This window comes from Chanos chanos, chromosome 4, assembly GCF_902362185.1.
Source record: "Chanos chanos chromosome 4, fChaCha1.1, whole genome shotgun sequence".
NCBI lineage: Eukaryota > Metazoa > Chordata > Actinopteri > Gonorynchiformes > Chanidae > Chanos > Chanos chanos.
This window is the reverse complement of record NC_044498.1, coordinates 53,148,269-53,174,461: the sequence shown is the minus strand read 5'-3', so window position 1 is coordinate 53,174,461 and position 26,193 is coordinate 53,148,269. Positions and strand designations below refer to the sequence as shown.

Below are 26,193 nucleotides of genomic sequence, written 5' to 3'. Positions count from 1 at the left end.
ACATTAACATACCACACATTTAGAGAGGAATCTTTACTGAATTTCACCTGCATAAATACCAAAAAGAGAACAGCGAGAAACAAAGACTATACTTAGCGTTTCACTTGCCGTCGCATAATCTAGAACGTTGTTGCCTGAAATCATATCTCAGATGCAGCGACAGGCTGGACAACAGTGTCCCAGGACTCCCGACCATACTGTTTGACATCATAGACTATATTAACACAGCAGATCATTACGACGGTTGGGATGTGTCCTGAATGCATAGGCCCTCGGGATTTCAGCTTCACGCGAGGAAACGGCTAATAGGAATTATGAGGGAATTTAGGATTTTGTATTCTAAAGAAAATAGGTGGCCTTATGCATTTAGTTAGGTACAATTACAACGTTTATTTTAGGTGCTGGTAGTATGTAAAATTAACATATAGTTGTAAATATTAACTATTACAGATTTTTACAAACACGTTTTTAAATAACGAGTAGGTTTGTCAATATTTATACAGTATTTACCCCTGTCTGTACATTAATGTATATACCACATTTGTACATAATCAGAAAATTCCAGTTTTGTATAAAATTACAATAAAACGCATATATAAGGATTGAAGCTGTGTTTCTGTAGTATGATTAGTGCGATGACTGCCGTGAGACATGTCACTGTCAGTGGATGTGTGTTCAGGACAAAAGCTGAGGGCAGACTGCTCCCAGACCCGGGAGCGGCAGGAGGAGTTCGCGCATTTGATAAAGGTCGGATATTTGAAAATAAGTAAACTAAGAACGAATTAACTTTGACGTTGTATTTAAGTCCATACTCTGGCTCAAAAACTTGCTGAGAAAAATGCTTTGTGATCCGATCACACCGGAAACAGCCAATATATATATATATATAAAATTTATAATAAACTGATTTCTCATGATAGATTCGTGTTACCTCTGTCGTTACAAATCCTTCCTCCAGTGACCCGACCTGTCTTCCATATTTGGAGGAACAAACTGTGAGACTTCTGCAGAACTGTGTTCCACACCTTAAAGCCTTAAAACCACATTTATTTCCATGAGTTTGATTATGCAACTCATGTCTGTGGAACAAGCTGATACATGACAGTGTGTTCTGTGTTAAACGCTTGTCACCTTTCATACTTTCCATCTATTTTGGCCCAGTTTTCCTCAGTTCATCTCTATAGATATATTCATACATGAAATATTTACTTATACTTGAAATAGGAAAATTCACATGTTTTAGATTTGACCATTTACAGTACAACCTGAGTTTAGACCCAATGTCATCCTGTTTAGGTTCTGCTCAGTAATGTTATGTTATATGTTATGTTACATGCTATGTTATGTTATGTCATGTGGGCAGAAAGCCATCAGCGCCATCCTGTGGGCTTAGCTTATAATTGCAGAACAGACAGAACCACAGTGGAAAGGATCAAGTCCTCAACCTACTGCAACTACCTTTGTTAATTCGCCAACAACATCAGGATCATGGAGGAAAAAAGCCAGCATCACCTCAAACATCTTCCATCACGTTTATTGAAAAATATGAAATAAATACATAATTTTTGACAAGAAGAGATGTGCTTTAACTACTCCCCCAGAGACATGTGTTTCATCCATCACAAACAGGAAGAATGCGGGACCTATTTTTTCCGCCGCGCTCCTCTGAACCCTCTCACAGAGCCCTGGCCAAAGCACACTGACGACGGAACTCTGGAACCCAGAAACGGAGACATTTAAACAACAGCAACAACAACACACGCAACCCTGAGGTCTACTGAAGAATGTTTATGAACACTGTGAATGGTCTGGATCACGCACCTGTATGAATAGCGCGGTTTTATCTGCTCTGAAGCCGTGGGCTCAGTATTTCCTGGTTCCTGATTCTCAGTGAAGTCCATGGACTCACAGGGGTCAGGCTCTCCTCGCTGGCTGCCCGCAGCGGCCGAGATCTCCATACTGATCTCCCTCTGCGGCTCAAGTCTTCTCTCTTTAGTTCTACTGATCAGAGAGAGAAACAACATTACATTCACTCATACAAACTAGACTCAATTATTAAAATATACTTAATCCAAAACACTTCCAAATGTTTTTTTAAACACACCTATCCACAGCAGATTCACACACTGTCATGTATCTACCCCTGATCACATAAGTCTTTAATTTTATTGTTCTATCAAACAGAGATGGCAAAGGATCTAAACCCTGTCAGAAAAAAAACAATTAATTAGCCACCGAGCACTACCAAGCACTGATACAGAAAAAAATTATTATTTTTTTTTTTTTTCAGTCACCGAATGATCATGAAAGAAATTACTACTGCATATAAACTGCAGCAATAACCACCATGTTCATAAAACAACACACTGAAATTGTCAGAGATTTATGGTTCTCAAGATTTATAACCAAAAAACCCTTCTTAGAAATATATTACCTATATCTGGATGATGCTAATTCTTACTTAAGCAGCACATAAATCTTTGCACACACATTTAAAACAACATTACAGTGTAGTGCATTCTAGCAGTCACCACAGGGCAGATCAAAGAACACCAGGACTGGTCCATGCTTTCAATCTGAGCTTCATGGTCTGAGTGGTTTTGAGATTGTTTATGTTTTTGATATTTTAGACTGACACAATAAGGCCTGGTTTTTGATGTTTTAGACTCACACAATAAGGCCTGGTTTTTGATTTAGACTGACACAATAAAGCCTGGTTTGGCTCCTTGTACTAAAGAGAATCAAACTGTTGGAAAACATCAGTCTCTTTGTTGATTTGGCATCTTTTCAGGATAAATATGAAGAAGAATATTTAGAGAAGATAAGTGGCATGGGTCCAAACTCCAAACAGAGTAAAACCCAACAGCACCGTGCCCACTCACCTCTTGGTCCTCTTTGACTTGTCGAACCTGAAGTCCGCTGGGTAAGTGTGTGTACTGATAAGATGCTCTTTCCTCTCCTCTCTGGTTTTGAACTTTGAGCCGCACCCTTCGACCAAGCACTGATACTGAAGGACATCGGCAATAAAAATGTCAGGGTATCAGGAAAAAAGGGGGGTTTGCAAATGTGACTCTCTGTAAGAGAAGCTAAAGTACATTAGCACAGCTGACAGACAGAGGCCTTCAGGCCAAGGCCTGTCCCAGGAAAGATCACTGAACATTACCATGCACTGTTTTTCTGCCATGACCTGGAAAAGGGAGTCATGCCACTCCAGGATGTGGATGTCCAGCAGGTGGTTTGAGGGGAAGGAACGCTTGCAGGTAGAACATACGTTCCTGTGCAGTGAGTTATAATGATGTTCATATCCCTCTAATGTGTCAAACAGCTGGTTACAGCCAGTGATGTGGCACCTGAAGGCAGACACTCTGAAAAGAGAGCAGGAGATAACAGTGATGCTCCTCACAGTTTGAAGACAGAGAAACAACCGAAGAGTGAATCTTTTCAACTGAAAATATCCAAATGGACAACATGTAGTAGTTGTGGTGGAAACAGCAGGGGGCGCAATCACAATGCTTTCTGTAAATTAACACTGACCAATGACGGTAAAAGGCATGGACCGGGTGGCTCCATGCCCTTCCGTTCTATAGAAATGAAGCCAAAATTCCTCCGCCATGTTGTCAAATTTGGAGCCAGAGTTTGCACAGTAGGGACTTTCTGCTGCTATCTGGGGTCAGAGTCTGCAGGGGCTGAAAGGGCGTGATGCAGGCGCTGCAGCTGGTGTCTTTCAGCCAAGGCTGTCAATCACTTCATTCCCAAGTGTATCCACACCTTCTTACAGTAGGATAAAGTTTTAAAATTTCTAATTTCTATGGGAAAACAAAAAATGTGCAGAGATCATCATAGGGAAAACTAACTGTTTGAATTAGACGCTGTAGATGGAAAGACAGTTTACACGAGAAAAGTGACATGGAAAATAGGCTATTTTGTCATTGAAACACATGGGGATGGGCGGTGCTGCACATTATACTGCAGCCTGCCAGCAGGGGCGCTACACCTGTGGTTGCTTCACTTTTTCGAGACGTAACGATGTCCATGCTTTTTACAGTCATTGATACTGACAAACACAACTCGCTGTCACTCTTGTTCACAACTCACACCACACCACCCTACCACCCAGGGGGTTTCCTAAAACGTGGCTAGAAAGTGACCATTAGAATGAATAGACTGATGGCAGTGATAAGTCATAATGTCTAAACAACATCAAATACGTACTTTGGTGTTCGAGGGTCATCCTCTGCACTCATGGCAAGATCTTGAAGATACAGATGCCTGTGTATATCACCATCCTGTGGAAAGATATGAGTCTCCTACTGAGAAACACACAAGCAACTTCTCTCGAACAGACCTAATTTGTTAGCCATCTTATTAGCCGGCGTTCTGTTACACGAGTAGGAACAGTTCGCCCTCAAAACATAGCTAACCTCGGTGTAGTTACGAATTCTCAGCTCTTGGCAATAACTTACGACAGTAAGTGACAAATCCTACCGCTGGATCAAACGGGTCAAGCTGCCGTGATATCGTTTTAGTCATAAACGTATTATGATTAATCTGAAAACAAACAGGTAACTTACTTCAAAGAATTCATGGTACTTAGTGTACAGAACTCGCTGAGGAGTAAAACTGAAAGGTGAAAGGGTTTCCTCCAAGTCACCAGCGACACTTGCTTTCTGTCCACACGAGGATTCTCTGGATTTCGTAGTAACTTTAGTTTGCAGTATTGGTATCGCGTTAACCCCTAATACATCCGACCCGGCGAAAAGCTCAATTAGTTCAGGCTGCTGCATAATCGTAAACTGTAATTTACTCTACATAAACTGAAAATCTCTTTATTCCATAATAGCTCGCAGCCATTATTTCTATAACATTATTTCGAACATTTCTATAAATTTCTTTGATTAGTAGCGTTTCTAAATCATACAGTTTCACGTTTGCGTATCCCAGTTCAGCCCCTCAACGTTCCTGAAACGTCATTCAGAATGACTACCACGTCCTTCTGCTCGGTCCTAAAGTCTGTCGGGTTCATGTTCACAGTTCAGCTGCAGATGCGGCTCGTGTACTTGTGGAAAGTCAGAGCCATTCATTAGTTTTCTTCAAAAACACCTTGCGTTGTAAAACTTCTTTATTTCCATGCATGGCCGTCGCCTCTCTCTCTCTCTCTCTCTCTCTCTGATTCGCTCTCGTGCTTGTATGTCCTATGCGTTGCCAGAAGATGTCAACAAAATCTCGCTTATAGTGTAACTCTCACTGCACACACGCGCGTACACAACAGTTTTTTCGCCATCTCGCTGATGTTCGTGAATGTCATGAATGTTTTTGAATTATTTATTAATCACTACCCAGTGTGGATTCGGACTTGATGCAGTATTGTTTGTTTAGCTCGCGCTCTTAGGCGAGCGACGCACAATGATAACTTTTTTCCTCAGAAGTCACAGTGTTGGAAAACCTCTGGGTTAAGTGCCATGCCCACTGTCACGCTTGCGTCTGGAACCCACATCCCCGCAAGTACCAGACCAGTTCCCTTATCACCACGTCACTGATAGACGCAGATACTGTATTTCTTATATTTGTGACAGAGTACACTACACAGCAGTTCAGACACCAGGAGTCTCTTAGACAAGACTTTTTGTAGCACGTGCCTCGATAGCTTTTTTACACGAGCTCTATACGTTACCAAGTAAACGGTGCTTTGTGACATGCAGCAGTTGGGTTTGGTTTGAAAGCGTCAGATGGTTCAGACTTGACATGTGCTGTCACCGGATGAACAAATCACGCTCCCCATGCTAATAGGATGTCACTCTGAGGCGTGGCAAAATTATTCTCAAGTTTAGTCATATTTAGTATTTAATTTTTTGGAGGTTTGGAGACGCGTATGCTCGAGGAGCTGATGGACACGAGCAATGCAGGCCACTGGAATAGTCTTATTACTCTTTTCATATGTGATAGGAGGTAAGTAAAACAAATAGAGCAAGAACTGAAGATTAGAATCCTAGTTGGCCGTTTGCAAACCCATTAGCCGTTCTTAGATCCAGCTTTATTTCTGCATTCTGTGTTTTTTATCCTTAACTACGAATGTACTTAAAGAAAACAATTACAGATTCTAAAGTTTATCACTTTTTCTTACTATACAATAGTGTTTTATGCGGGGGGAATTCCAACACTACCTCATGTGATGCGCCACGACGTGGTGCGACTTCAGAAACTGAATGACCGCTTGAAAAGAAGCACTACCTCACCAAAGGTAAACGGCTCTGCATTACTGAGCCCCAGCAACTAAACAGATGTATATCATCGGGTGTCCTTTGACAAAGACTCTTGGTATATCAGGAAGTCTGATTCAGCCTGTTCTCAGCGCGTCTTTTAACGCAGATTTGAAAGACTCTTTGTGAGCTCTCCAGGTCACATTTACCGTTGTTTGCCATATATATGTCATAAATGCCTCATAAGTCCAGTATTTAATGACATTTTTCGTTAATGTATTGCTCTTATGCCTTCGCCCGTTTTCAACAAATTTATCAATGATCCCAAACCATTAACAACTAAAGCCATTCATAACCAAAACTTAACAGAATAAATAAAGCCGAATATTTGGCCTATAAAAAGCAAACCTGATAAACCTATTTGGTTATATCTCATTTATCCTCTTAGGCACATCCTGAAAAGCTTGAATATGCCTTGTTTGTTGAGGAGAAGAATTTAACCTTATGCTTAGAGAGGAACAGGTAAGGAACACCTCTGGAAAATGACTTTTTTTGGGTGATTTTTTCAACATCCATCTGGTGACCAGAATCTTTCACATTAGCAGTAGGACTGGAGGTGACAGTGTGTGATTCTGTTGTGAATGTGTCACAGGGGTCTGTTAGGGAGGCAGTATACTTTGACCTACGACATAGACAGTGAGACCCAGGTGACTGAGTCTCCAGATTACCAGGTAAGATTTACACAGTATTCCAAATGCCACACATTTCAAATTTTAGGACAAAGATTTCACTTTACCAACCCTCACCTGTTCTGAGCGAAAGTTTATGTTCAGAAAAATGTTTATGTCTTTGTGCTTTGATGACAGGACCATTGTTATTATCATGGACACATCCGAGATATGAAGGACTCTGGAATCAGCGTCAGTCTGTGCTCTGGAATGCGGTAAGAAATCTACGACTCTCCTCTTAATCTGAATATTGTCTACATAATGTTTAATTCATTTTTAAATGATGCTGTGGACCCTCTAGTAGGGACCAGGCCTCTCTGCCATTTCTGTCTATTCACTGCCTACCTGTTGTGCTTTTCACTCTGGTCAGCATCTGATGAACCATCTGTTCCCTCTTCATAACTCAACCCAATAGCTTTTTGTTTGTCAGCTTGTTTGTTAACTTAATTTACTTTTACTTTGAATTACAAATAATAAATGTATTTGTGAATAAATCTTTTGTTTCTGGATTCGTTGGATTTTTGTGGCATCTGAATCCAAAGAAACCAAAGCCTGAGATTGACGTAGAACATTTCAGTCAAGCAACAGACCTGCCCCCTCCTGACTCTAAGAGCTGTGTTTTATGTTTTACACTCATACACACATATTAGAAGTAGAGTTGGTTTGTAAACCTCAGTGAAATTAATCAGTTGAAACTGAAAGGATCGAGGCAGATTTCTTAACTGACTCATAACTTTTTTTTTCCATCTCTTAAGACAATGTTCGGCTGTAATCTGTACCAATTACAGTTGTCAAAGGGCTCCAGACTACATACAGTCTGATGTTTAGAGGCCTCTGGGGGCCAAAGTCTTCTTTTCTCCCTCAGATTAATTTGTTTTTTTACCAGAGCCAATGCTGAAACTATGGAAGCTACAGACTGTGTGTCTATCACAATAAGAAATGAATTGTTCATGTGTGTGGCAGAGGGATTCTCAGGGCAGAGAAGAAAGTCTATCTTATTGAGCCTCTGGAGGGCTCTCTGGACGGGGACCACGCCATTTACCAACCAGAACATTTAAGGAGAAAGAGGACAGTGTCTGGTTACGGCAACGACATAGTCTATGACTTCAACCCCAAACTCGCTGCTCTGCTCAAACCCAGCACGGTACTGACCCTGTTTGTCTTCTCTATAATGACTGTATAGATGACGTATAGACTTTACTGTGTGTCTTCTCTATAATGACTGTATAGATGACGTATAGACTTTACTGTGTGTCTTCTCTATAGTGACTGTATAGATGGCATATAGATTTTACTGTGTGTCTTCTCTATAATGTCTGTATAGATGACATATAGATTTTACTGTGTGTCTTCTCTATAATGGCTGTATAGATGATGTATAGACTTTACTGTGTGTCTTCTCTATAATGACTGTATAGATGACGTATAGACTTTACTGTGTGTCTTCTCTATAGTGACTGTATAGATGACATATAGATTTTACTGTGTGTCTTCTCTATAATAACTGTATAGATGATGTATAGACTTTACTGTGTGTCTTCTCTATAGTGACTGTATAGATGACATATAGATTTTACTGTGTGTCTTCTCTATAATGACTGTATAGATGACGTATAGATTTTACTGTGTGTCTTCTCTATAATGACTGTATAGATGACGTATAGATTTTACTGTGTGTCTTCTCTATAATAACTGTATAGATGATGTATAGACTTTACTGTGTGTCCTCTCTATAGTGACTGTATAGATGACGTATAGACTTTGGATCATTACACTTACCTAGCTCCGTACAGGCCTCACTCCTGGCCTAAAAACTAGAGGTTGCACGAGTGCATCATTGTACAACTTGAGAACTCCTCTCCTGTCTTGCGTTGATTAAAAGACTATGTGACCATGATGGGGTTGGTCTCAGCACATAGAGCAAAGCATAAAATGAATGATATAATATGAAGATAACACTTGGTCTTACCTTACACAATAGTGAAGCATGGATGATACCATCAATATTTTAAAGTTATTGTTACCAACATTCTACAGTAGCCCAAGATAGAAAGTTCAGTCAACAAAGTGGGTTGTTTCACAAAGTGCCCTTATTGTGTTTAGATATAGCGGCTGTTTTTTTGTTTATTTTTCTTTTGTAAATTCAGTTAAACCTGGTCATCATTAGTAAGCTTAACTAACTTAAAAATGAAATTAGTCATATTTGTTTTCATCTTTCTTTTAACAACATTAATTTGTTCATCCGTGTTAGTGTAGTAGCCTAGTCTATTACATGACAGACTCGATGTTGGAGTCATCCTTGAGAAATCCGTCCACAACTCAGAATTGTTGCACATTTATTTCATCACAATGACAGTTGGGAAAGAAACTTTGCCCAGTGAAATCCAATAATAAAGTGAACACACATTCAGAAATCCACAGTGTGAGGACAAATGAAAGAAAATCAAACTGCTCGTCTGCTCCAGTGCACATCTTCCACACAGCTAATCGTCTTATTAAGTTATTATTATTATTGAACATTAAAGAAATCATCTCTCTTTAAAGAATCTATCTAAAAAAAACATCGTAGCAAGCCTTAGCACAGCTCCTTCATTCGCAGATTGTTTGAGAGCCATTTTCTGTTTCATCAAAGAACCTCACCCTGTGATTCCCCCTTTTCTGCTGTTTTTCTGGCTTTCCTCTTGTTACCGAGGTCTCTGACTGGAAACTGAGTATGAGCGAGATCTAGCATCACGTGATTAATGAGTAACGTTAATGCAGAAGCTTGAGAAATGATGTAACTGCTCGAGAACTCGAATGCTTGAGTACTCTGTGCAATCCCTACTAAAAACATCTATTTTGAGAGGCAAATCGATCAATGATTTTAACAGAATTATTTTTTTTCCTCAGAAATATCAGATAGCGCCAGGAGCCCAGCGAGTCGTGGAGATGGTTATGGTGGTCGACAAGAAAGAGGTAGTGCTCTCCATGGCCTTTGACCTTCCAGAGGGAGTTATATAGAGTTATATAGACTGATATAGACTTATATAGACTTATATAGAGTTATATAGAGAACCTTCTTTGTCTTGTAGAAGAAACTGGTGCTTTTTCACTTGCGTTCCACATGAAAATCCAACATTATTTTTCAGCATCAGAGGCTTGGCAGTGTTAGGAATGTGGAGACAAGAATGCTCGAAATTGCAAACCATGTGGACAAGGTGACTCACCTTTCAGTTGACTTTCAAATATAGGTTTGTTTGAATGGAAATGGATATGTTATAACTAAACCATGTTGTAAAACACTTTCTTACTTGTAGCTCTATCGTCCTTTGAACTTTCGTGTTATGCTGGTGGGTCTGGAGGTCTGGTCTCAGGGTGACCGCGTCCTCGTCAACTCTCAGCCCAACATAACACTGGACAGATTTCTGGACTGGCGTCAGAATAACCTGCTCAAGAGGAAGAAACATGACAATGCCCAGTTTGTTACGTGAGTCACTGGTCTCCTGCTGCCAGTTTTTGGCTGTCGTGGAAATAATCAAAACAAAGCCCTGTCAGTAAGATTCTTGACCTGAATGGTCTTATAAACAGATTGAGTTATGACACTGTCTGATGACTGTCTCATTTCTATAGGTCACATATGTCTCACATTTTACAGTGCTTACTGTGCAGCCTCCTAATCATTTCCAGTTTGTCTTTCTCTCTATTGTGCAGTGATGTGGATTTTTGTCTCTCTCTCTATTGTGCAGTGATGTGGATTTTTGTCTTTCTCTCTATTGTGCAGTGATGTGGATTTTTGTCTCTCTCTCTATTGTGCAGTGATGTGGATTTTTGTCTTTCTTTCTATTGTGCTGTGATGTGGATTTTTGTCTCTCTCTCTATTGTGCAGTGATGTGGATTTTTGTCTCTCTCTCTATTGTGCAGTGATGTGGATTTTTGTCTTTCTCTCTATTGTGCAGTGATGTGGATTTTTGTCTCTCTCTCTATTGTGCAGTGATGTGGATTTTGAGGGGTCTACTGTTGGCTTAGCCTCTATGAATTCAATGTGTTCTGCCAGGTCTGGTGCAGTGAATCAGGTATGTTTATTTTAATGAAATTATAACAGTATGAAACCAGAATTCACAGTATAATCATGTTGCAATGCTGTGTCAGTATTTTGACAGATTTGACTTCTATTTCTTAAGGACCATAATCGAAATCCTGTTGTTGTGGCTGTAACCATTGCCCATGAAATGGGACACAACCTGGGCATGTCACATGACTCTGAGGACTGTGTCTGTCCGACGGCTCAGAGAAGCTGTGTCATGGGAGAGAGCATCAGGTGGGAACAGAACCAGACTCTGGGCCTCCTCCTCCTCCTCCTCCTCCTCCTCCTCCTCCTCCTCGGCCCCTTTACAGTCTGTTGGCTTTAGAGCCGTTCGCTCCAGTCATATGTGTGATGCGTGTATTACACAGTGATACATGACATTTGATAACATTGAGATCCACTCTTCTCTCAGCTTTGTCCACCCTGAGGCCTTCAGTAGCTGCAGTCAGAAAGCCTTAAAGAACTTTCTGGAAGAGTACAACGCTGTCTGTCTCCTGGACGTGCCCAGCACTGATGAGCTTTATGGGGGTCCAGTGTGTGGCAATGCGTTTGTGGAGAAGGGAGAAGAGTGTGACTGTGGAACTGTGGAGGTCAGACAGAATTCTCTCCTCCACTCTGACTGCACTCAGTCATTACACAGCTAATTACTGTGATATTTCAGTTTCCCTGCCACCTGTGCTGGAATCGATATAAATCCTCATTTGTTACTGGTTTACAGGAATGTACAAACCCCTGCTGTAATGCGACCAGCTGTCGATTGACTGAGGGCTCCCAGTGTGCACATGGAGAGTGCTGTCATGAGTGTCAGGTACCAGCACCTCTCTCTCTCTCTCTCTGGGATCATTACGTCTGAGTTTCTCCTCCACGTGGTGGTCTGAGTTTCTCCTCCACGTGGTGGTCTGAGTTTCTCCTCCACGTGGTGGTCTGAGTTTCTCCTCCACGTGGTGGTCTGAGTTTCTCCTCCACGTGGTGGTCTGAGTTTCTCCTCCACGTGGTGTCCGGTGGAGAAAGGATGTCACAAATATGTGAAAAAAAAATAAGGCTGTGACTCACCAGTTACAGAATATGAAAACCATTTTGTAAACCATTCCCTCCACCAGTGACGCTTAAAGATCACAATACTGATGGTGCAGTGCATACACCTTCTACAGACTGCACACACATGCCACTTTATAAAGCCTTAATGTTTTTGTCTCATTGACAAATCTTCCAGCTGAAGCAAACGGGGAGCCTGTGTCGAAAAAACGCCCATGACTGTGATTTGGCGGAGTTCTGCACCGGGGGCTCAGCACACTGTCCCCCTGACTCCTACAAGATGAACGGACTGCCCTGCAAATCCAACCAGGGCTACTGCTACAACGGCCAGTGTCCCACACACAAGGAACACTGCAGGACACTGTGGGGACCAGGTACTAAGTTGGGACTACCAGTTATCTTCAGAGTTCATTGTACAGTTGATCAGTTGGTTAAGTTTACCTGGTGAGTCTGGCCAGTGAGTTTGTCAGTGAGTTTGGCTGGTGAGTTCAGTCAGTGAGTTTGGCTGGTGAGTTTGGTCAGTGAGTTCGGTCAGTGAGTTTGGTCAGTGAGTTCGGTCAGTGAGTTTGGTCAGTGAGTTTGGTCAGTGAGTTTGGCTGGTGAGTTTTTTCAGTGAGTTTGGCTGGTGAGTTTTTTTAGTGAGTTTGGCCAGTGAGTTCGGTCAGTCAGTTTGGTCAGTGAGTTTAGTCAGTGAGTTTGGTCAGTGAGTTCAGTCAGTGAGTTCAGTCAGTGAGTTTGGCTGGTGAGTTCGGTCAGTGAGTTCGGTCAGTGAGTTCGGTCAGTGAGTTTGGCTGGTGAGTTTGGTCAGTGAGTTCGGTCAATGAGTTTGGTCAGTGAGTTCAGTCAGTGAGTTTGGCTGGTATGTGGAGGATTTCTTAGAAAGACTTTCATGCAGTCATAATGTAAACATAATGAAATGTCACAGACTTTAACTGAAGAAATGTCACTAATTGTATTTATAATTCTTCATCTGGTAGACACTTTGATCATGCTTGTTTTACATTTTTATTTTTTAGATGCTGAGGTTGCCGATGAAGCTTGTTTTGATCAGATAAACTGTGTGACACGTCATTATGCCAAGTGTGCTCCGCAGTAAGTTTGACCTTTAACATGGAAGTGAAAGAGGCTCTTTATGCTGAACTTCTTCTCATAAGACTGTAGAACAACCACAATGTCTCATGTCTGCTTGTTTGTTTGTTTTCAGGAAATGTGGGAAAATATTTTGCTCTGGGGGGACTGAATTTCCCATCACCAGGGAGAAGATAGTGCGTACCATCACGCCGGGAGGTAAGACCTGTAACGTTGCCGTGGACTCCTCAGGGACAGGAGACCTGGGAATGGTTCCTACAGGCACCAAATGCGGCACAAACCAGGTGAGGGAATCATCAGATGTCCAGAGTACCACACTAATAAACCTTACCCCTGCAAATAAACAACTGGCCCATAATCTGTCTCTCAGGTGTGTTACAACAGCATTTGCCAGGACCTTCAAATTTATGGAACCCAGAACTGCTCGGCAAAGTGTCACAGTCACGGGGTATGTACAAGTCCCATCACCATTTAAAATGGACCGACACAGCAGAGCTGACAGACAGAAACATGGCCCACACGAGAGGATGCCTTTGTGCATGTAGGCTTCCTCTTGCTCATGGTTTTATATATCTGAACGCGCTGTTTGTGGTTTCAGGTGTGCAATCACAAGAGGCAGTGTCACTGTGATCCAGGCTGGGCCCCCCCTCACTGCAGCGTAAGACTGTCTGACTCTCCCTCAGGTGAGGGTTTGATCTACACTATCATACAAAGTCATCTATGTCTGTCACAGGTCATGAATACATGTCAGAATAATCTATGTCTGTCATAGGTCATGCATACACGTCAGAATAATCTATGTCTGTCACAGGTCATGAATACATGTAAGAATAATCTATGTCTGTCACAGGTCACAAATACATGTCAGAATAATCTATGTCTGTCACAGGTCATGAATACATGTAAGAATAATCTATGTCTGTCACAGGTCATGCATACACGTAAGAATAATCTATGTCTGTCATAGGTCATGCATACACGTCAGAATAATCTATGTCTGTCACAGGTCATGAATACATGTAAGAATAATCTATGTCTGTCACAGGTCACAAATACATGTCAGAATAATCTATGTCTGTCATAGGTCATGCATACACGTCAGAATAATCTATGTCTGTCACAGGTCATGAATACATGTAAGAATAATCTATGTCTGTCACAGGTCAAACAATTCTCATTTGAGTAATTCAAACTATTAAATGTCAGTAAGTGTTGTCTTTCTTGGCCAGTCTCAGTCATATGATTCATCTGTGTTTACAGGTCAGAATGCTGTGATTGTTGGTGTAACAGTAGCCATGTCCATTCTGATATTACTTGTCCTTGTCATCGGAGGGACAGTGTACTGCAGGAAGCGCAGGGGGACATTACCTGCCAAAAGGTTGGACCTGAGGACCCGTTTGGAAAACCATTCAGTGTTTTGTCAGTCTGACCTCCTCATCTGGCACAGTTTGTCAAACATTTCTCTCACATGTCCCCTTTGCCCTCTCACAGTTTTCAGGAGGTGCACTCCACTTCTGGTCAATCCAATCCAGCATTTCAGTCAGGCAGCACAGTGGGCAGCCCTAGATGCAGACCTGTATCCATCAGTAAACCCACGTTAGTGGAGTCATCTGCCACCCAGGCCTGTCACTCTCTGATAGTCGTGGCCGCTCCCAGCCGACCTGCACCACCTGTGAGACATCTCTGATGCCTGTCAATCAAATCTGCGCTGTCATATCTGACACACTATTGATTATGAGGATTAACCACACCCCCTTCTATTGTTTCACAGCCTCCGAAGATGACGCCACCTGAGCGGAGACACGCAAAGACAGAGCAGGTCATTCCTTTACTGTCCTTTATAACAGTGGTTATTACAATATAAGAATGAGCAGCACTGCACCTGAAGTTACTACAGGAAAAATGTATTTTTACAGATTTTAATGTGTACTACGTTAAAAAATGCATATTTTTCTATGCAGTAAACATTTACTTCATCCTACTGAAGCCTTTCTGTTGTCTTAACCTCTTGATCCTCACTCTGAAGTGTTTCACATTCTTAAACTCTGTTAGACTGTCAAGCCTTCCATGTCTCCTCTGGCTACTGGGGGTAGAGTTCATCATCTGAATCAGGTGGGTCCAATGTATTCAAATCGATTTCATTGTTCAACAGCGATACATTCTACTTCTTATGTTCTGAATATCTGAAAGACTGTGGAATTTTACACGGACTTTTACTGTGTAATGGAGAGTTTTAATGCAGACTGTCATGCAGTCTTAATATCCTTTGTTTTTATTCAGACTAAATCTCTGATTCAGCCCAGCAAACTACTTCCTCCCTCTCGACCTTTGCCACCATTAACATCCAAACCAGTAAGTCAGTAAACCCACATACTTTTCTTCCTTAACACAGAACATCTGTTCTCTGTTTGCCTGAACCTCTCTGTCCTGCTGTCAGCTGTTATTCTTTAATGTTTGTGATCATGTGCTCTCATGCCTTTTTCTGTAGGGACACAAGCCGCCAGTTCCTCCTCTGCCTCCAGCCAAGCCCAGAGGGCTTCAGTCAGCATGGCCTCCAGTACGTCTGCCTCAGAGTGTGTTTACACTCTCTCTCACACACACCAAATCAGGGGTTTTCAACCTTCTTCGACATGCACCCCCCCCCCCCCCCCCCCCCCCCCCCGCCACTTTGTCTAGGTTTGAACTCAGCCCCCCCCCCCCCCCTTTTTTCATTGAACTTGCCGGTTTGCACCTAAAGATCACCCCCCCTCCCGATGCAGTCAGGCCCCACAGGTTGAAAACCCCTGCACTACACATTCAGTCAATATAATATAATGTGAATATAATGTATTATTCACCATTTCATGCAGTTTTTAGACAGTCTCAGCAATGTCATGTGACTTAAGTCATTCTCTGGGCTGTTGAATAAATACATGCTGTCCAGTGTGGCAGTGTGGGACATGTGGACCCAGACACTTTCTTTCCCAGAATAATTTTATAGTTTTGTTTTTCTGGCAATATTGTTGTAATATCTGTATGAAAAACGCAGATTATACTAATAGGGACTGATGAAATCTGTCTTTTTGTGTCTTCCATGCTTGGGTTATTTCAGGCAGCGTCAGGACAGAGGCCTGCACTGAAACCCCCTACACAGTCCAGATAATAGAGCCTGGGCCTCCTGAATCACCGAGAGCCCAAATCACTGAGAGCCTGAATCACCGAGAGCCCGAATCACTGAAAGCCCGAATCACCGAGAGCCCGAATCACTGAAAGCCCAAATCACTGAAAGCCCAAATCACTGAAAGCCCAAATCACTGAAAGCCCGAATCACTGAGAGCCCAAATCACTGAAAGCCCAAATCACTGAAAGCCCAAATCACTGAGAGCCCGAATCACTGAAAGCCCAAATCACTGAGAGCCTGAATCACTGTGAACTGGGACTTTCTGTATCACTGAGAGCCGGAACTTTCTGGGACAAAGCTGGTTGACCAATCCTGTTGTTTGCTCACAGCCACCACAGGGTGGAAAACTGGTGATGTCGCATCGGTCAGGGCACTGGCTCAGAGGACCAGAGCAGTAAATATGAGAAGTTCTTCAGTTTGGTTTATTTGTCCGCGCATATTTCATATTTTATATTTCACGACAGAATGATCAATTTAATCTTGTGTTAATACACTAGTCATTTTAATTGAACCCAGCCACTCATGAGTAAAACATGCGGCCTGTCAGTTGGACTGTGTAGAACAGTGTTTTGTCTTACTGAGACGACAACTGTTCCATTGTTTTCATTCTCTGAGTGATTACAAGAGCTTGCCTTGTGGCTGTTCATGTCTGCACACTGACAGTGGCACTGAAATGTGTTACAGCAGAGCTGTGTTCTCGAAAAACATGTTCAGTTTTGTATGTTGTCCTCAGCTGGTCTGAACCTGACTTTGTTTACCAAATCAGTGTATGTCAGTCTGTTTTTTGTTGTTTTGCATATTTCTGCATATTTGTGTGCCATGTTAACAATGGTTTTGATTAAAATATTTTATTATAAACAAATAAATGCAATTTTAATGTCCTTTCCTATAGAGTGCAGGGTTACGAATGTACCATTTGTCTGTTTTAACGCTTTTTGGATTGTGGACTTGCCGTATTTATGGTTACCTAGTAACAGTTTAAACATTCCGTACGCCAGCGCCTGGGAGGCTGGAGCAGTGGTTTCCGTGACAGGGTTTCGCAAAATTTATGTAGCCGTTCGTTCTCGTAAAAAGTAATGGATAAACAATTAAACGAAGAAGTCCTGCAAGATCTTTATGCATGGATTGACAAAATACCACTTTCAAGACCTAAAAGGAACATAACACGAGACTTCAGTGATGGAGGTAGCCAGTTAGCTAGGTCAACGTCATAGATTTAACTTTGTGTACTGCTTGCAAATAATTATCAGATTACTTAGAGCCAACAAGTACCTAGTGCGTTGTTGAAACCATTGCGATAACCTGCTTTCTTGATGTAATTAAACTTTAGTTCATTTAATATGTATGTTGCAAGCTGATCACGAACAAAATTAGTATTCTGATGTTAAACTGATAGCTGTCCAAGGGTCGTCTTCTGGTATTTAAGAGTCAACATAGCACCATCATATTAGCCATATTAAAATTTTTATTAACACCTTTTCATTAACACCACATTAGCCATATTAACGCTTGTCATGTCTCCAGTGATGACTGCTGAAGTTGTGAAGCATTTCCTCCCCAAACTTGTGGATCTTCACAACTACACACCCGCAAACTCCACTCCGCAGAAACTGTGTAACTGGGCCACTTTGAACAGGCAAGCATATTTATTTACCCTCCTCACAGACAATAATAAAAACAATACACGGCTTATCTGACCCGGCCGCTGTTTGACAGATTCCCAAGGGGATGTTTCGGAACCTGACATTACTCACCTCACTTCTAACGATAATACTCGAATGTGAGAGCATGAACCGGGCGGTAATTCCCCTTGGTTCATCGTGTCATGTAACCAGGGGGAATTTCATATCCCACAAGGTGTTTACGACCTCCATTTTTGTTACCTACACATATGAAGTCTCCGCAGCGGAGAACAGATATGCATTTTAGAACAGACAGTGACGCATAGGGAGGTTGTTAACTGCTACTGCAGAAACTCTCCAGAAAAGTCCCTTTCAGTTTTTGGAATGCTTTTGTGTGGGTCAGTTATATGAGCAGTTTCCAATGTGTATCATTTGAACACTCAAGAAAGCTTTCTAACTCGTCTGGAATGATTTTCAGAAAGGTTTTTTCCAAGTTGAATTTTCACGTACCGGACGAAATTCTGAGGAAAATCGTTGTGAGCTCTCCAGGCTTCATTGAGCCGGTCCTCTGTGCTCTCAGACAAAAGATACAAGACAAACGGCTTGAAAGAGCGACAGATTACGCACAGGTGTGTGGAGACAGAGAGAGAGAGAGAGAGAGAGTTGGCTTAAACACACTTCCTAAAGTTTTTCCTTTTCCTATACGTGTGTAATTTAAAGATGAGGAGGTGGTTATTGACCTCTGCCACAAATCGAAATGTGTTCTTTTTCTTTCATAGGATCTGGAGTACTACACCACGACAAATGAACATTCACAAACAGGTAAAAATAATGATGAGCTGTTTTTAAATGTGTTGAGTTGTTATGGAACCTGTTGATGAATGTACTATTAAAAATGCAGAGCAGCATGTAGAGAATGCATTCCATGCAGTTCCTCTGCTGGTTCAGTCCCAGCTGACTGTGTCATAGCATCTGGGGCAGGAAACTGCTGATCCAGCCTGTGGTTCTGATGATCACACAGTCATGCCTCAGTGCCCTGGACTCTGACCCCATGAACACAAAACCAAACACTGAAAACTATGTCACATACCCTCAGCGTTATTTTTATCCTCCGAAAAAAAAAGCAAAAACACCAGTTTTAAGAGGAAGTGAGGTCAGGGTTACGGTCAGGGTTTGGTGGGAGTTTATTTTTAGACAGGAGACGAGAGCATTACAATACTGATATCACATCATTTATTTGCATCATAAAGAATACCATGTTATCTTATCCATTACCCACACACACACACACACAAGCACAGTCTCACCATCCTCAAAATCCCCAATGCAATGTCATGCAGTATGGATTCTGAGTGTATTTTAGTAGATAACCGAAAGATCAAAAATTAATTTACCGATGGCTTAATCATCTTCCTGTGTATAAACTGTGTCGACAGAGAAAGGTGGGACCGTGAGTGATACCACTCCAGTAAAGCTCGGCCCTGTGAGGAAGACGGAGAAACACAGGTACACAGCCAGGCAGGACATTCTGCACATCCGCCAAAACCCAGCTCTCAGGGTTCTCCACACAAAACCAGCTCTCTCAGGGTTCTCCACACAAAACCAGCTCTCTCAGGGTTCTCCACACAAAACCAGCTCTCTCAGGGTTCTCCACACAAAACCAGCTCTCTCAGGGTTTTCCACACAAAACCAGCTCTGTCAGGGTTTTCCACACAAAACAATGTGTGTCATTCCTGACAGCCTGCAGTGTAAGTACTGTGATTTTGATTTGGAGTCTGTTGTAGTTCTGTTGCAGTTCTGGGCTCCAGCGTGGACCCCACCGTCCGTTTGCTGGTGGAGGAGAAGGAGCGGGCCCTGCTGGCTTTACAGGAGACTGTCGAGGTGAAACATCCCTCAAAAAAATGAAATGGAAAGATGAGTGTTAAGAAAGGGCCTGGCCATGAATACACATTAGTGAACATCCCTCTGCTGCGACTGCACTGATGACCTTGCTTTGATGAGTCTCCAATAGAACTGCATTAAATTGGCTTTTAAAGTGATGTAAATGAATGAAATCCTTTAAAGATTCAGTAAAGTTCTCAAATACTACATAACATGGAGCATGTGCTCAACTGTCAAGGCATCGGTGAAAACACCCAGATGTTTGATGTCGGTGTTTAGCAAGACATGTGCTGTTGTAAAACTCAGTCTCATCTGTTAGCGGATGTTTAACTTCTGTGTGACAAGAGGAAGGAAGCTCTTTCTGTGTGTTTCCTCTAACTGTTGTAATCGATTTATCATAAGGGAAATGAACATATTGAGATGAGTCATTGAGGGATTAGCAGATAAGCAGAAATGTGTTTTAAGCAGAAGTGTGTTTTAGATACTTGGATGCATGATATCACTTATTCGACACTACAGTTTCTCTTCAAATCTTTATGAATAGTTATATTGACTGTATGTTAAAAGCTTGCTGATGGGTGTAGAGTTATGTATGGTAATATTACTAATATGAACAATATATATTACCCTATTAAATGGTTTGCCTGGGTTAAAATCTACTTTGCAGAAATACTGAATTTTGTGGGAGAGGGTTTTGCAGGTGATTGATTTGACCTCTGTTTGTAGATCCTGCAGATTAAGGTGAACAAACTGGAACATTTGGTTCATCTGAAAGACATGCGTATAGAGGACCTGAGCAGGCATTTGGATCGGTACAAGACTGGAGCTAACATGTCATGACTGTGTCTGTGTGGAGAGGCACTCACACCGTGGACAGTTACTGGATGAAAAGCTGCAATAAAAAAAGTTCCCAGGCATCACTGGACTCTCCAGAGCCTGTTTGACTGTGGTTCCCAAACACTCAGTTCATTTCATGGTTCCGTTTAGTTTGGCTTTAAAATATTTTCAATTTAAAAATGGTGATGTTTATGATAGCAACTTGATTATGAGCTTTGATTTACTCTTCTGTTTATTTCACCCTGGTTCCTCATAAAATTGGTTAAGTAAAATGTGTTTTTCTAATCATGTTTGTTCGTTTTTGTTTGGTGAATCATAATCTGTATTAGTGGATTTCTGCCACACTGTATAAAATGATATAAAATGATTTGCTTTGTCCTAGACCCTCTGCTCCCCTGTGGGCCAATAAAAGCAGACTGATGTATGTAGACCATGTGTTCATACATTATGAGTTCGCTTTCCTCTGTGATTCAGTGATGTTTCAGGTCAGTGTTTTAAACGTTTTAAACGTGTGTCTGTTCACTGAGAGGAATACGAGAGTCTACTCAGGCCGATAATCTTGGCTCAAATTCACATTCAACTTTATGAATTATCAGGCATGATATAACCAGTCATTACCCAGGCTACCATGGTATAACCAGTCATTACCCAGTCTACCATGGTATAACCAGTCATTACCCAGGCTACCATGGTATAACCAGTCATTACCCAGTCTGCCATGATATAACCAGTCATTACCCAGTCTGCCATGATATAACCAGTCATTACCCAGTCTGCCATGATATAACCAGTCATTACCCAGTCTGCCATGATATAACCAGTCATTACCCAGTCTGCCATGATATAACCAGTCATTACCCAGTCTACCATGATATAACCAGTCATTACCCAGGCTACCATGGTATAACCAGTCATTACCCAGTCTGCCATGATATAACCAGTCATTACCCAGTCTGCCATGATATAACCAGTCATTACCCAGTCTGCCATGATATAACCAGTCATTACCCAGTCTGCAACGGTATAACCAGTCATTACCCAGTCTGCCATGATATAACCAGTCATTACCCAGTCTGCCATGATATAACCAGTCATTACCCAGTCTACCATGGTATAACCAGTCATTACCCAGTCTGCCATGATATAACCAGTCATTACCCAGTCTACCATGGTATAACCAGTCATTACCCAGTCTGCCATGATATAACCAGTCATTACCCAGTCTACCATGATATAACCAGTCATTACCCAGTCTGCCATGATATAACCAGTCATTACCCAGTCTACCATGGTATAACCAGTCATTACCCAGTCTGCCATGATATAACCAGTCATTACCCAGTCTGCCATGATATAACCAGTCATTACCCAGTCTACCATGATATAACCAGTCATTACCCAGTCTGCCATGATATAACCAGTCATTACCCAGTCTGCCATGATATAACCAGTCATTACCCAGTCTGCCATGATATAACCAGTCATTACCCAGTCTACCATGATATAACCAGTCATTACCCAGTCTACCATGGTATAACCAGTCATTACCCAGTCTGCCATGGTATAACCAGTCATTACCCAGTCTGCCATGATATAACCAGTCATTACCCAGTCTACCATGATATAACCAGTCATTACCCAGTCTGCCATGATATAACCAGTCATTACCCAGTCTACCATGGTATAACCAGTCATTACCCAGTCTGCCATGATATAACCAGTCATTACCCAGTCTGCCATGATATAACCAGTCATTACCCAGTCTGCCATGATATAACCAGTCATTACCCAGTCTACCATGATATAACCAGTCATTACCCAGTCTGCCATGATATAACCAGTCATTACCCAGTCTGCCATGATATAACCAGTCATTACCCAGTCTGCCATGATATAACCAGTCATTACCCAGTCTACCATGATATAACCAGTCATTACCCAGTCTACCATGATATAACCAGTCATTACCCAGTCTGCCATGATATAACCAGTCATTACCCAGTCTACCATGGTATAACCAGTCATTACCCAGTCTGCCACGATATAACCAGTCATTACCCAGTCTACCATGGTATAACCAGTCATTACCCTGTCTGCCATGGTATAACCAGTCATTACTCAGTTTGCCAGGGTTGTGGCAAAGATGTAAGTGGCACCACATGTTAGGGTTTTCAGAGGGAACCCTGTGTGTTACTGTGGCTGTTAGCATAGAAGCTCGGTAACCAACACTGACTGCAGTTCTTAAATTATTCCCTCCATTCAGGTTGCTTCTGAACGTGAAGGTGAAACTGTGTGAAAATGTGAAACTGCTGGAGTCTTCATCCTTATTTGTGCAGTTTGTCTTAAGTTATAATCAGACTATGAGGTTTTCTCTGCTGTTGCAGTATACGTCTGACCTTTCTGCAGCACTGACCACAGGGTGAGCACATTTCCATTTAAAGCTGACACATGTCCACTGTTGAAATGACATAAACTGGCAGAAAAACATGTTTTGTTTGTTTGTTTAGTTATGTATAGTGGTGCATGCTCAGTAAGCAGAGTAGCAGAGTTCTCAGAACACCGGTTAACGCAACATCCTCCTTTTAGGCCAGGCGGCCCTCCATGCAGTGCACAGACCACAGAGGAAACGGAAATGTATCACTGCCCTCAGAGGATTTTCACAGGCAGGCGGGAAGACTCCAGACTGTGAGAGAGGGGACCGGGTCCTGGGATGCAGCACTGGCCCCTCTATCAGCCAACAGGACTACACTCAGTAATGAGTAATGCTGGGATATTTGCATATAACAAAATACAGTAACCACACTGAACCATCCAGCAGGCTCTTCTCTGGAGAAAGACTTATAGATTAACCCAAACACAATCAGACCACAGAGTAAAGACTTATAGATTAACCCAAACACAATCAGACCACAGAGTAAAGACTTATAGATTAACCCAAACACAATCAGACCACAGAGTAAAGACTTATAGATTAACCCAAACACAATCAGACCACAGAGTAAAGACTTATAGATTAACCCAAACACAATCAGACCACAGAGTAAAGACTTATAGATTAACCCAAACACAATCAGACCACAGAGTAAAGACTTATAGATTAACCCAAACACAATCAGAGAACAGAGTAAAGACTTATAGATTAACCCAAATACAATCAGACCACAAAGTAAAGACTTATAGATTAACCCAAACACAATCAGACCACAGAGTAAAGACTTATAGATTAACCCAAACACAATCAGACCACAGAGTAAAGACTTATAGATTAACCCAAATACAATCAGACCACAAAGTAAAGACTTATAGATTAACCCAAACACAATCAGACCACAGAGTAAAGACTTATAGATTAACCCAAACACAATCAGACCACAGAGTAAAGACTTATAGATTAACCCAAACACAATCAGACCACAGAGTAAAGACTTATAGATTAACCCAAATACAATCAGACCACAAAGTAAAGACTTATAGATTAACCCAAATACAATCAGACCACAAAGTAAAGACTTATAGATTAACCCAAACAAAATCAGACCACAGAGTAAAGACTTATAGATTAACCCTAATACAATCAGACCACAGAGTAAAGACATATAGATTAACCCAAACACAATCAGACCACAGAGTAAAGACTTATAGATTAACCCAAACACAATCAGACCACAGAGTAAAGACTTATAGATTAACCCAAACACAATCAGACCACAGAGTAAAGACTTATAGATTAACCCAAACACAATCAGACCACAGAGTAAAGACTTATAGATTAACCCAAACACAATCAGACCACAGAGTAAAGACTTATAGATTAACCCAAATACAATCAGACCACAAAGTAAAGACTTATAGATTAACCCAAATACAATCAGACCACAAAGTAAAGACTTATAGATTAACCCAAACACAATCAGACCACAGAGTAAAGACTTATAGATTAACCCTAATACAATCAGACCACAGAGTAAAGACTTATAGATTAACCGAAACACAATCAGACCACAGAGTAAAGACTTATAGATTAACCCAAACACAATCAGACCACAGAGTAAAGACTTACAGATTAACCCAAACACAATCAGGCCACAGAGTAAAGACTTACAGATTAACCCAAACACAATCAGAGGACAGAGTAAAGACTTACAGATCAACCCAAACACAATCAGAGGACAGAGTAAAGATTTGTGTTTTTGATGTCTGTAATCGGGGTGAGATTCCTGTCCTGTGACCTGAATCTCTTCTCTCTGAAAAGGCTAATCTGAGTCAGAGAGAGTGATGTGGGAACAATAAGAAATCTGATCCAGCTTCTCTTACTCACAGAGAGAACATTCACATGTTCATCCACACTCTGTCTCTCTCTCTCTCTCTCTCTGTGTTCTGCCAAAGCCATCCTTATGACAAGGTTCTATAGTATTGCATAAATATATACTTAGACAAAAAGGTCACTAGTTTGACTCTCTGCGTAAAGGGGACGTGTGAAGGTATCTGGTACATAAATGTTTTCAGTGCAAATGAGTAAAACCAGTGGAAAGAGAAGAAATCACTGTGAGTGTGCAGTGGTGCAAAAAGCAAAAACAAAGACCTTTTTCTGCCTTGGAAATCCCCTCTGATTGGAGCCCTGTGTTGTCCTGATGCCGAGTGTGAGAGAGAGAGCAGTAGATGTGTAACATGTCTGAGGAAACAGAGCAGCCCCATGACTCCAACTTATCCTGCACCACGAGCTGCGGGACATGAGAGCAGGGCGACAGGCCAGACACTGAACACAGACGCATTGTTCAGTCGCAAGGCCTGAAATGGTTATGGTGTCCACTTGGTCATCCGACCACCACAGAGAACTGGACAACTCCCATCATGCGCTGGCAGCTGCCAGAGTCTAAGTTAAAGTTACTAACCAAATGACAGATGGTGGAGGCGGAGTTTTGTGGTGAGTTTCTATGAATGAGTTTCTATGAATACGACAGGATGGTCAGAGAGGGACAAATCTCTCCCACGCTGGTGGTACCCTCCTCAGTCCATCCAGACGTACACAGCTGGAATGCCACTGAAAAACTGGCCCAGATGCTGATAAATGATGCATCACTGTTTCTGTGTTAAGTTTAAACTACGCATCACTGTTTCCTGTGTTAAGGTTAAACTACGCATCACAGTTTCCTGTGTTAAGTGATTAGGGATTCGTGTGGGCTGGTGCAGGATCATCCGACGGATGTCCTGCTGGAACATCTCTGATTCTGATTTCTAAATACAATACAATACACAACAAACAACAAAACATCCACTCCACAGATGTAGCATTTTATTTATTCAGGTTCCGGACGTTTTGTTGAAATCAGCCTCTTTAGAGGTAAATAGTCATTGACATATGTGTTCTGAATTTCATTCATTCATTTGTTCATTCATTGTCTAAGCTGCTTATCCTAATCAGGGTCGCGGGGGGTGCTGGAGCCTATCCCAGTGCTCATTGGGCGAAAGGCGGGGAAACACCCTGGACGGGTCGCCAGTCCATCGCAGGTTCTGAATTTTCAATTGTGATTTTTCTGTTTTTGGCAATACAGATGTAAAACTCTGCATCTTTAAATAATAC

The 26,193-nt window shown here is 41.7% G+C and overlaps 3 protein-coding genes across 3 annotated transcripts; 2 read left to right on the top strand and 1 right to left on the bottom strand.

The window, feature by feature from the left end:
• Positions 1-1,643: 1,643 nt before the first annotated feature.
• Positions 1,644-4,784, bottom strand: znf511 (zinc finger protein 511). The gene is made up of 6 exons (XM_030772457.1): positions 4,572-4,784; positions 4,213-4,286; positions 3,164-3,365; positions 2,883-3,007; positions 1,822-1,998; positions 1,644-1,713 (listed from the first exon to the last, which is right to left on the bottom strand). Exons 1-6 carry the CDS (start codon positions 4,782-4,784, stop codon positions 1,644-1,646), a joined length of 861 nt encoding a protein of 286 aa, XP_030628317.1.
• Positions 4,785-5,459: 675 nt separating this feature from the next.
• Positions 5,460-16,361, top strand: adam8a (ADAM metallopeptidase domain 8a). Its single transcript, XM_030772456.1, has 24 exons — positions 5,460-5,502; positions 6,132-6,238; positions 6,646-6,719; positions 6,850-6,928; positions 7,064-7,140; positions 7,889-8,069; positions 9,815-9,880; positions 10,054-10,122; positions 10,222-10,391; positions 10,896-10,977; positions 11,086-11,222; positions 11,401-11,578; positions 11,707-11,796; positions 12,202-12,397; positions 13,040-13,115; positions 13,228-13,396; positions 13,483-13,560; positions 13,711-13,795; positions 14,373-14,490; positions 14,604-14,784; positions 15,165-15,224; positions 15,393-15,464; positions 15,601-15,685; positions 16,204-16,361. Exons 1-24 carry the CDS (start codon positions 5,460-5,462, stop codon positions 16,359-16,361), a joined length of 2,631 nt encoding a protein of 876 aa, XP_030628316.1.
• A 987-nt stretch (positions 16,362-17,348) lies between these two features.
• Positions 17,349-20,615, top strand: spef1 (sperm flagellar 1). Its single transcript, XM_030772454.1, has 7 exons — positions 17,349-17,457; positions 17,797-17,908; positions 18,373-18,523; positions 18,674-18,716; positions 19,331-19,400; positions 19,679-19,775; positions 20,502-20,615. Exons 1-7 carry the CDS (start codon positions 17,349-17,351, stop codon positions 20,613-20,615), a joined length of 696 nt encoding a protein of 231 aa, XP_030628314.1.
• The last annotated feature ends 5,578 nt before the right edge of the window (positions 20,616-26,193 follow it).

Coding starts and splice junctions, on each gene's coding strand:
- spef1 (XM_030772454.1), top strand. CDS start 17,349: ATGGATAAACAATTAAACGAAGAAGTCCTGCAAGATCTTTATGCATGG. Junction 18,524..18,673: donor GAGCGACAGATTACGCACAG/GTGTGTGGAGAC, acceptor TTTCTTTCATAG/GATCTGGAGTACTACACCAC. Junction 19,776..20,501: donor CTTTACAGGAGACTGTCGAG/GTGAAACATCCC, acceptor CTCTGTTTGTAG/ATCCTGCAGATTAAGGTGAA.
- adam8a (XM_030772456.1), top strand. CDS start 5,460: ATGCCCACTGTCACGCTTGCGTCTGGAACCCACATCCCCGCAA. Junction 11,797..12,201: donor AGTGCTGTCATGAGTGTCAG/GTACCAGCACCT, acceptor CAAATCTTCCAG/CTGAAGCAAACGGGGAGCCT. Junction 15,686..16,203: donor TCCAGTACGTCTGCCTCAGA/GTGTGTTTACAC, acceptor GGGTTATTTCAG/GCAGCGTCAGGACAGAGGCC.
- znf511 (XM_030772457.1), bottom strand. CDS start 4,784: ATGCAGCAGCCTGAACTAATTGAGCTTTTCGCCGGGTCGGATGTATTA. Junction 3,366..4,212: donor GATGACCCTCGAACACCAAA/GTACGTATTTGA, acceptor CTCTCTTTTCAG/AGTGTCTGCCTTCAGGTGCC. Junction 1,999..2,882: donor AAGTCAAAGAGGACCAAGAG/GTGAGTGGGCAC, acceptor TCTGATCAGTAG/AACTAAAGAGAGAAGACTTG.